Source organism: Tupaia chinensis, unplaced genomic scaffold (genome assembly GCF_000334495.1).
Source record: "Tupaia chinensis unplaced genomic scaffold, TupChi_1.0 Scaffold000610_1, whole genome shotgun sequence".
NCBI lineage: Eukaryota > Metazoa > Chordata > Mammalia > Scandentia > Tupaiidae > Tupaia > Tupaia belangeri.
In genome coordinates this window covers 1,887,146-1,898,556 of record NW_006160129.1, presented here as the reverse complement: position 1 = coordinate 1,898,556, position 11,411 = coordinate 1,887,146, and the positions used below count along the sequence as shown (strand labels likewise).

Here is an 11,411-nt window from a genome sequence, read left to right as displayed (position 1 = left end):
GCTCACCAGAAAGACAGAGAGAGAGAGACAGAGAGACAGAAAGTGAGAAATCAACCCCGGGGGGCATGGTCACACCACAATCCCTTCTCTTCCATTCTCCTCTAGGGATCTTGGGCACGCATGCACACGCGCCCGGCATGAGTTTAAGCCACTGGGTCCGGGACTCGAACTGCAGTCAACTACATGGGAGTCCAGCGACATAGCCATTACGCTAACTGCTGGTCCCTATCTTGCTTTGCTTCTTAAAGGTTGTCCTACAGGTTGATTTTCACCTGATTTCAATCCTATAGACATAAGAAAGACAGAAGACAGGAATGTGGTTCCTTGGAGTTTGTTGTGCCTGTGTGAACTTTGATGTTGTCCCAGTCTATTTCATCTTCTTTATCTGACATTTCATAAGGCTGGTCTACACACTGGATTATGAACTTCTTTGTGAGACTGTCTTAGAGCCCAGTTGTCCTTGCTTTAGCCCTCTTTTCAGAACCCGAGAGAGCAGAACATGAAGCACAGTGTTCTCTCCACTTAGTATAAATTAGAGACAAGTTTTGAACAATACTAACATGAGGTAAGGAATGGAATACTGGTTAGGATAGGTGCAACTCAAAGCCACTAATTATGATTATTGTCTTTAGATTTTTGATGCAGTCCGGCAATCAAAATTTGTTCTAGAGAATCTACGGCATTACACAGTACATCCAAATTTGGTAGGTGGATAAAGGGTCCCCTCAGATCTCTAAGGCAAGTTTCAGCAGCGGTGCAGAGGCCCACTGCAGAGTATCCCTACACCTCCACATGCCCCTAGCTTCTGTGAGTGTGCATGCTCTTTGGACAAGGAGGAAGAACTGCTCCTAGGCTGCCCACATCAGAGGTGGTGCTGGGGATGGTGGTGATAAGGTGGGAGGAGAGAACTGGGAAGAAAGTAGCCCTTCAGCTGGTATTTCTCTCTCTCTCTTTTTTAGGCTGAGAAAACATACTTATGAGGAGAAACAATTGTAACCCATTCTTTCTCTATCTGTTCTTCCCCTTCTAACCCTCTGCCTTCCTCCTATGGAGATGAAAGCAAATTTAGTAGAATGCTTCATCCCCGTCCACACAACGTTGTGCTTATTAATGCTCGTTAATGTGGTTGTACCTGTGGAAAAATGGTGGGTGGGAGACGTAGATAAAGAAGGTATTGCCTGGGCTGTGTGTCCTACTAGAAAACTCACCGAGCAAGAAACTTTGGTTCCTGGTATTCTTCCAACTCCTTCCCACAAAGGGGTTATGGAGATCAGGCCAATTAGGTTTGGTCACATGGAAAGCTCTCTGTTTGCTCCACCATGTAGGGCACTATACTTTTCTGGGAGAATTAAATCACCTTGCTTGTTTTGTCGTGGAGAGCTTTTCATTGCATTTCCCCAGCCCCTTAGCATATTTATAGGGGAATACTTCAAGAGAAGAAAGGGACAAAGAACTTCAAAAAGTTTGTGATAAACAAATTTTGTTATGGATTTGTCCAGCCCCTGTCCATCCTCTTTCCCTACCCATAGAGACAAAAGATTAACCAGCCAACTTGTTCATCTGCTCTGGACCTGATCTCTTTGTCTCTCTGGAAAACTTTCTGTCCACTCAGGCCCAATACTATGAGCCTTTGAAGACTACCACACTGCAGAAATTCCTGGCTCAAAACAGGAAAACCACAAGCTTCATGTTAAAAGTAACCGAGTATGATCAGGATAAGACTTCACTGATTATGACCAACAACCCACTGCCTTGCCCCATCAGCCAGCAGGAAAAGAACAACACACCACAATATTTTTCTCACGAGTTACTGCTCAAGGTAATGGTACTCGGAAAGTTTCCTGGGACCCTAAGTATGGGCCTTGATGACTTAGGAGTCAGCTTGGAGAAGGGAGCTAACTTAATGTGGAAAATAGTGCTCAGGAAACTGCCTTTTTCTCCTTCTTCTTGGCCATATGCTTTACAAACCAGAATCTGGATACCTGGGAAATACTCAGAATCATAATTCTATAAGCGTTAAGTGATAAAACTTCATTGTAAGGGAAAAAATGGGATCTTAACTGGAAAGTTGCTCTTTGCTCAGGAAATAAGGAATAAGGAATATAAATAAATATCTAAATGGGAAAGGAGTAAAGGTTTATGCTTTATACCCATTGCTTTATTTTTTTGTTTTGTTTTGCTCACCCCCCACCCCCCCAAGGTTTTTGCTATAGAGTGCGTGCACTCGCCAGAAAGACAGAGAGAGACAGGGAGACAGAAAGCAAGAAATCACCCCCAGGGGGGATGGTCACGCCGCAATCCCTTCTCCATTCTCTTCTCAGGATCTCGGGCACGCACACACATGTGCCCGGCATGAGTTTAAGCCACCGGGTCCGGGACTTGAACTGCGGTCAACTACATGGGAGTCCAACGACATAGCCATTAGGCTAACTGCTGGTCCCACTCATTGCTTTGTTAAGAGACGGGAGAAGAGGGCATATACATCACAGCAGCCAGACATTTAGAACTCTGTTATAACACAGTTCAAATTCCATTAATAAACAATTGTTTATCATACGGTAAGCAAAAAAACAGGGGACCAACATACGGCATAATGGTTACATCACTGGACTCCCACGTAGTCAACTGCAATTGGAGTCCCGGATCCAGAGACTTAAAACTCATGCGGACCACATGTGTGTACATGCCCAAGATCCCAAGAGGAGAATGGAGGAGAAGGGATTGTGGTGTGACCATCACCCCCAGGGGGTGATTTCTCATTTTTTGTCTCTCCAGCAAGCACATGTGCCCTATAGCAAAACTTCTCTCAAAAAAAAAAAAAAAAAAAGAACATAAGGCTGGTTACAGGATGGGTTTTATTTAAAAGAAATTTGGAATCCAATAGGAGAGACAGATCAATAAATGACATACATAAAAGTAATTACAATATACCAGGATGTATATGAATAGTAGAATATACAAGATACAGAAGTAATGTAGAATAGAGAACATTATACCTGTTGGAAAAAAGAAATGACTAGTGACAAAGAAGTAAGAAAATATTCGAATCACATAGAAATGCAAAGACGTGGAGACATGAGAAACCAAGGTACATTTAGGAGATCTAGGAATGTAAAGGTAGGAGACAAAAAGATGTAATCAAATTTGCATTTGAGAGAGACCATTCTAGAGTTTGAAGAAAAGTGCATTAGTTATAGAAGAGACAAAACCAAGAAGCAAAATACCAGGGGACCAGCAGATGGCATAATGGCTAGTTATGATATTGCTTAAGAGAGGTACTGAAATTTTGAACTAAATCAATAGCAGAGGAAGTGAAAAACAGTGTTTTAAGAACTATTTAGGAATCAGGATCTAAAAAAGATTTTGACAGGGGACCAGCAGGCGGCATGGTGGTTAAGGTGCTGGACACTCCCACATGGCCAACCATGGTTTGAGTCCCGGACCTTGTGGTTTGCATTCTCACTTTCCCTCTCTTTTTCTCTCTCTGTCTCACTCTGGTCAAATTTGTAAATAAATAAATAAATTTAAAAATTTAAGTAAATATTAAAAAAAATATTTTGACAGCCTGAGAGAGCGTAATCTAACAAAAAGAAACTAAATGAGATATATAAAAGTACAGATAAAAGCATCTAATAGAAATTTGATGCTAGGAGTAAGATTACCCAAGATTGAGCCTTACAATAAAATGTAGTAAATTTGAAATCAGTCTTGTCTTCATTGCTAGATGCATGGCAGTAACATTCCTGAGTAGAAGATAAAACATAAATACCCAGTCTATATACTGATAAAGCCGTTAAACAATTCATTGCCTGTGGTCTCCTGGGTCTCAGAACTTGTGCCCTTTGTAGATGAGCTCAGTGGTCATCTCTCATGATAGTAGGTGCAATATACAGAGAGAATTGTCCAGCTCACGGTAGAGAAGGAACACAGGCTATCATGTATCTGGGTGCAAAATGAGCTTTCTTCCAACAGCTAGCACTTTGTGAGCCTCCCAGATCAGGGAAATACCTGATCGTATTCATGAGCAAACTGGGGTACCAGTTAAATTCTATTAATAAATAGAGTTCAGGCTCTGAAAAACTACCATGGTAGTTTTATGAAGTCATCTGGAACAAGCCCAAGAAGATTTAAATGCCCAATATTACAGTGCTCCTTTAATATGTATGCTGCATCCTCTTCTTCCCTTGCTGGGCAAATGTGACAAACTTTTGTGGAACAAGACTCATATACAAAAAAGATATTTTCTTGCTTTGTCCAGACACACACAAAAGAGTGTTGGTTCAGTAAGCAAGTTGTAGAATGTATCAGATGTGTCAATGTTTGTTATAGAAGAAGGGAATGCTCTAAAGAGTCTACTTCATACAGTACGACCCTGTCTTTACTCCTAGCTGGAGGATACCAGACCCAGTGAAGCATAATTCATAGGCTGGTTAGTGACCTGGGGTGTATACTGGTACTCCAAATCAAACCAAATAAAAACCAATTAAAAACAAACAAACCAACCAGAAAATCGAACCATCCAGTTTACCAATGGCCAAAACAACAACCCTGAATTAATCAAATGTTACCTTCCAGGCAAACCTGAACTGGAAAATGAAAAGACTGGGCAGTGGGAAAGAAAGCTGAAAGGACACAGAGTCAGGCCACTAAAGAATCAAACCATGAGGAAGAAGAGTAATGTAGGGCCATGAAAATAGAATATAGACAGGTTGAAATCATAGGAAAATATAATAAGCAGGAGCTGTTGGTAGAAAAAGTATATACATATACAAAGTAAAGAAACAGAGTGAACATTGTAGACAGAAAAAAAGGAAGCAGACAGGAAGAAAGTAGGAGAGACATATTAGTAACATGCTATTATAGTTATGCCTAAGTAACCTGAATGGATTCCTATTCCTTAAAACTAGAAAAACCTGAAGTAAATGAGTTCAGAATTAAAATGACATGGTTCAGTAGCAGCAAGTATTTAAAAAAGACTTTAAATTTGGGGGGAAAAAACCCCAATACATTAATTAACTAGTGTGGTAATTTATTCCTTCTTTTGTTCACACCATACATATTTATTGAGTACCTACTATGTGCCAGGCACTCTTAAGGGTGCTAAGGATGTATCAGTGACTAAGTCAAAGTCTTTATCCAAATGAAACTCAATTCTATTGAGGTAGATAGACCTTAAGCAAGTAAATTATTGTACAGATAATGTACAATATGATAGGTGCCAAAGGCAGGATAGAGGATGGAGTGTGAGGAGCAATTTTAGATAATGTAGTTATGGAAGACTTGCAGAGGAGGCGATGACGTTTGAATGGCCATTTTAAGGGGGTCAGAAGATGTGGTTGGCAATTGCTACACCTGGTATATTATTTTCATTTCAGATGATCACATATTAGGTAAAACATAAATTATAACTTTCTCAAATGTGATAATTCAGGAGAATAAAGGAACCCAATACCGTATCATATGAAGAAGAGTTCAAGATACTGGGCAATGTTTAATTTAGAAGACATAGAGTTTAGGAGAAACATGTTTGATCTTTTTGAATTTTTTTCCCCCACTTTTTAAAAAGAATTATTTGTTTGTCCATTCCATTTGTTATTTTTTAATTTGACCAGAGAGAGACAAAGAGAGACAAAGGGAAAGTGAGAAAGCAAGCCTCCAGGTCTGGGACTTGAACCGTGGTTGAGCATGTGGGAATCCAGCGCTTTAACCACTACACAACCTGCTGGTCCCAAGGATACCTTTTTTTTTTTTTTTTTAGCTTTTTTTTTTTTTTTTTTTTTTTTCCTTTCAAATCTTTTTATTTAGCTTACAACGTGATCCATTCAATCATGTTACTTAGCTTACAAAGTGAATATTCCAACACGTGTACATTTCTCACCAGTCCAGTTCACCAGACTAGAAAGTTATCTTCAATAGATAATAATCAATTTCTTTGTCCCATAAATGCCTTGCCTCTCTATTTTTCTCCTTAATGTCCTTCCTCAGACTCTACTCCTTCACTTGCTCTCTTCCCACACTGTATCTGGTATTCACAACCATTTACTTAGTTTCTATAGCCTTTAGTCATTCAGTTTCGGCCATAGAGTGCAAACACTCGGTAAATTGTAAGTGGAGACATACTTTTTAAGAACTCTGTAGAAGAGGGATGAGATTTGTTCTGCTTGGACTATAAGGGTAAGGGAGCTACTATTGCCTGATCAAAGATGAAATCAGCTGGAGTCTTTTAGCCAAGAGAAGACTGACCACTTAATAGTAAGACTGCGGAAGGATGTAAGTGTCAGATGTAGTTAGACTGCATAACCTTTAAGATTTTTCTTGGAAGGCCTTTGATTCTATGACTTTTAGTAATGTTGAAATTATTACTTCACAACACATCCTATCCCATGGCCCTTTCAGTGCAGACAGAGAATAGAATGTAGATGAAGCAACCATCTCTAAGAAAGTAATGTAAAGTTCTCTGGATCTATTTCCCAATTTATTGTCAAATGTTTGGTTTTGCAACAAGCAATTAACGGATTGCATCCTTCCCCAAACTGGGTAATTTCCTCTGCCATTCACTTCAACTGACCAGTACAATCAATTACTTAGGAATGCGATCAAGCTTTGGACATGCCACCTGGCAGTGAAACAAATAATCTTTACTCCACTCAGAAAACTGCTTCCTCTGGATCTGGTTTCTGAGTTTATACTTCCCTCTATGATAGGGTTTTTTTGTTTGTTTGTTTGTTTGTTTTTTGAGAGGTTTTCGCTATAGGGTGCGTGCGCTCGCCAGGCAGACAGAGAGAGAGAGAGACAGAAAGCGAGAAATCACCCCCCAGGGGGGATGGTCACGCCGCAATCCCTTCTCCTCCATCCTCCTCTCGAGATCTTGGGCACACACGCACACGCGCCTGGCGTGAGTTCTAAGCCACCGGGTCTGGGATGCGAACCGTGGTCGACTATGTGGGAATCCAGAGACATAGCCATTATGCTAACTGCTGGCTCCCTATGATAGGTTTTGTTACATCCTCATAAGAGAACTGGAACTTGGACTAGAAACTTAGTCTAGTCTTTCAATCCTAGGAGACTCCTCTTACTCCCTCCTTATCCTTCTTCCTTCTACTACAGGAAATTCATCAGCAGCACAAATCCTCTGAGGACTTCAGCCTACCCCAGATACCTCTGAAAAAAATGTTAGGATCTGGGCTGAAACCAGTCCTCCCTGTGACACTGTTGGGTGATTCTACAACCAAGCAAGGACAGTGGTTTAGGTGAAGTTCTGTTCTTCTTATACTCATTTTCTTTTCTATCTTTTCCATATTCATGCTACTTTTTTTTTTCAATACAATTTAACAAACTTTTCAGTTGTGGGGAACTTGTACAACCATATTAAGACACAGCTTTCTTTCCTGACCCTCGATCTCATTTACACCGTAATGAAATATAATAGAAATGCTAATGTAAAACTGAGCTTCTCCATTGACAGTGTTTTCAAGAGTAAAAGGAAGTGTTTATAATTCTGTACTTTGGAGAAATAGAAAAAAATGTAACCTCAGTGCAAGTGAAGGGCTATAATGTGGGAACAATGAACTAGGAGAACAGAAAGACAAAAAAGATTTTGTTTGAAACTGGTTATAAGAGCAGCGTACAGTTACCTTGGAGAGGAGAGAGGAGATTCTGGATTTCCTTCAATGGTTTCCAGTGCTGAGTTCTAGAAACAATTCTTGCCACTTAATTCTGTACCAATCAACAGCCTTTTGCTATCATCCCATCTTTTCCCTCAGAATCTCTGAGAATGTAGTCGATTTAAAAGTGACTGCTTCCATTAACCCCTTCCCTAGGTTCTATTAAATGAATTTTCCTCATTAAAGGTTTTCTACTGACAAGGATTTTAAGACCGAAGGGAAATATTCAAAAGTCTATGCTTCGAGGAAACAGAAAAAAATGTACCCTCAGCTCAACTTCGCTCCAGTCCGTGAAAGAGGTAAGAGAAAAAATGGCAATCTCCTCTCTTCCAAAGCAATGGCTTACTAGACCGAGGCGCAGACTGAGAGGTGGGACCTCTGGGGATCAGAGATACAGGCAAGTTGGCATCTCTTGTGCTTTGTTCTGGAGACTATTTTTCCTTGCAGCATGGTAACTCAAAACAAATAGAGGCTCAGGTGATGTTAGGCTCCGTCTCAGTTTAAATCCTCAAATTTCAGGAAACCGCGAGCATAGTGATTCCTAAACTGTCAATATATCACCTACCACTTTAATTGTTTTTTATATTGATGTTTTATTTGCTTTATTATTTTACCTACCATTTTTCTTTCAAAGCATTTATAAAAATTTTTGTACTAGTTAATGCTATATCATTATCATGATTTTGATATACAAATTACTTGTTTTTTACTAACACACATTTAATCAAATCCATAATAATTGAAACTTAAAATGCTTATCAATGTGCCACCTAAAACCACCTAGTGGTATGCATATTATATTTCAAGAAAAACTAGAAGGGCTAAAGGATGAGTCTATGAGTCTCAGAAGCATGGGATAGGGAATGGGGTAGAGGGGTTTGAAATAAGGTTGTATGGAAAAAGGTACGACGAGAAGACTTCTTTATGTATTGTCATTCAATGAACATTTATGGGGTACCTACAAGGTGTGGGACACTTATCAAGCACCAACAATAGCACTTTTGTTCTGTTACACAGATGACCAGATTATGGAAGGCCTTGCATGTGACATAAATAAAAGCTTAGGTTTTCTCCAGTCGGCAGCTGGAACCTGCTAAAGAATTTCAGAGCACTCAGTACACATGTGTATTAGAAATATAACTGATGGGTCCCCAAACTTCACCAGCTTATAGCTTCAAAGTCCATTTCTCCCACGAGGCTTCTCTCCTCAAGCAATTTCTTCTCTTTTCTCTTTTCTTTTCCTTTCCTTTCCTTCTTTTGGAGAGGTTTTTGCTATAGGGTGCGTGCGCTTGCCAGAAAGACAGAGAGAGACAGAGAGACAGGAAGCAAGAAATCATTCCCGCCGCAATCCCTTCTCTTCCATTCTCCTCTCGGGATCTTGGGCACGCACGCACACGCACCTGACATGCGTTTAAGCCACCGGGTCCAGGACTCGAACCGTGGTCAACTACATGGGAGTCCAGCAACATAGCCATTACGCCAGCTGCTGGTCCCTCCTCAAGCAATTTCTAAGACCCCTTAAGTTACCTACTCATGTCCCATAAGGCTATTTTAGTGATTGCTTGACACCTTTGCTAGCCATCTTCAGCCCAAACAATCACAGTTCCAAAGATGTGAGGTCATATACACCATCCCTTAACTGGTTTTTCTGGGTCTCTCTGCTCTTCCTGTACCTATTTGCCACCCCGCCCCATCTCTACCTATTGCCTCTCTGAACTCCCCATATGCAGCTAAAACCAATTGGTGGTATTTGATAAAACTTCATACATACAGAGAAAAGCTTAAGACAGCAGAGAGGCATTTTTCTTGCTTTATAAGGGACTACTCTGAGGTTCAGTCTCAAACCTAACCTTGTTTCCTCCGTACTTCCCAACAGGTCTCTGGCACATTACTCATTTGTGGGGACTCTCCAGGCTTATCTACACTGTCATTCCCTGGGCATTCAATACCCATGGCCCAAGAAAAGGGGAAAGTGTCTCTCTTTCCTCAAAGCCTGTTTATTTTCAGCCCCAGAATGAATTCACCCAAACATCTATTTCCTTCAAGGGAAATGCCATCTGGAAAGTATGGCTTAAATGTTATAAACCAGATAAGGCAAAGATAATAGTACATTTAGTCAAGTCAGAGTTAACTCTTAAATAATACCATATGTAGGATATCAACAATTCAGCTTAAATCCATATATGCAGGAAAGAATTTTTCTAGACTCTAATCCAGATTAAAATTCCTCTGATTTTGCTAGGACTCCACCCTGTTAAGGATACATTTTACAATTTACATTTTGAAACAGGACACTTACTATCTCAGTCTGCAGCATTTATTAGATTTATGGTGATTTTACAGTACCTTCAAGACAAATGAGCAGATATTTATCTATGTATGTTAAGGGCCCATTATATGCGTTTCCTAAACAAAGATAATCTGTGGAGAAGTCGAACCAATGTCCCTGTCTCAAGCACAAGAGAAAGGTAGCAACTTCTCCCAAGGAAACCTGTTCTGTGTCTACTAGGCATCCAAAGAAAGATTATATTGGGACAAGTTGGATGGGGCCTTCAAGGCTGGTTAGGAGGTTGTCCAAGAGACAGATAATAAAGCCTGAACTAAGGGGATAGCAGTAGGTACAAGGGGCAGTTACAAGACATAATGCACCCACAAAGCAGGGAGCGATGGGAGCAAGGCTTTCCAAGAACAGCCAGAGGTTGAAAGAGAAGCCACTGAAGGCACAAGCGCCAAGTTTCTTAGTTACACTCTCAGACACAGAACAGAAAATCAACATGCACTTTGAGACAAGGCCAAGAGGAACATGAATATATAAGTGAGTCCACATTAGCGTAGTAAGTTATTTGTCAATATGGTTGCAGATGAACTATTTGAGATGGGTGGGATTAAACAAGAAAATGCTAAACTGGATTTCAATGAAAGGAAGGGGGCCAGAATTCTAAAGAAGGTTGGGAATAGTAGTCCCCATCCAAAATCCACCTTCTTGCTCAAACCAACTCTCTGAGCTCTCCAAGTGAGCCTTTTTCAAGCCTCATATTAGACATCTTTTTAGTACTTCCGGAAACCCGCATTCACCAAGGTGCCCTGTGCTTTGTCGCAGTTTTCAAGAAGACAGTGAATGGAATGCCCACTTCCAAGACGATTTGGGAACCACTAACGCTTTCATCGCTCCTGGCAGTGAAGCCCACTAGAATCGTGTCGGGGGAAAGTGCCTTCCGCAATGGAAGGGCCCAGCAGTGGATTATCAGCAAAGCCATAGTCCTTAAATAAAGACACACCCTTCAGGCCTCCCGCCCCGCTCTCCTGGCGCAGGAACCTGCAGAAGACGCCAAACAGATTAAACCACATGGATGCTGTATTCGCTGTGGTCTGCAGGGTCTGGAAGGAGGTGGGGGTAGCTCGCGGAGCGGGCCCGAACCAGCCTGGGCAGCAGCACCTAGCTCCGCCTTCGCCTGGCGGGGGGAGGGGGCAGAAGGCGTGGCTACGTTTCCAGGGGCCGGGGGCGGTGAGAGCGGGAAGGGCGGGCTCTGACTCCGAGTGACAGTGCGGCGGCCCAATCAGCGTGAGAGTACGGGACCGGCCTTCCTGCCGCCTCTTCCGCTCGCCGGCTGCGGCGCTTGGGACGGTTGCGGTGGGTCTAGGCGCTGGGAAGTCGTCCAAGATGATTAAAAAATTCGACAAGAAGGACGAAGAGTCTGGTACGCGCGGGGCTTCTGATGCCCACCCCCAGCCGCGAGGGACCCTTCC

General features: G+C 41.6%; 2 protein-coding genes across 2 annotated transcripts in view; both read left to right on the top strand.

The window, feature by feature from the left end:
- TSGA13 (testis specific 13) overlaps window positions 1–11,019 on the top strand; it is a 17,343-nt gene extending 6,324 nt beyond the window's left edge. The window contains exons 5-9 of the mRNA XM_006158838.2: window positions 633–704; window positions 1,613–1,819; window positions 7,108–7,250; window positions 7,851–7,963; window positions 10,765–11,019. Coding sequence (XP_006158900.1) covers window positions 633–704; window positions 1,613–1,819; window positions 7,108–7,250; window positions 7,851–7,963; window positions 10,765–10,934 — 705 coding nt within the window. The 3' untranslated portion in view covers window positions 10,935–11,019. The remainder of the gene's footprint in view (window positions 1–632; window positions 705–1,612; window positions 1,820–7,107; window positions 7,251–7,850; window positions 7,964–10,764) is intronic.
- A 211-nt stretch (window positions 11,020–11,230) lies between these two features.
- COPG2 (coat protein complex I subunit gamma 2) overlaps window positions 11,231–11,411 on the top strand; it is a 159,026-nt gene continuing 158,845 nt past the window's right edge. The window contains exon 1 of the mRNA XM_006158835.3: window positions 11,231–11,362. Coding sequence (XP_006158897.1) covers window positions 11,326–11,362 — 37 coding nt within the window. The 5' untranslated portion in view covers window positions 11,231–11,325. The remainder of the gene's footprint in view (window positions 11,363–11,411) is intronic.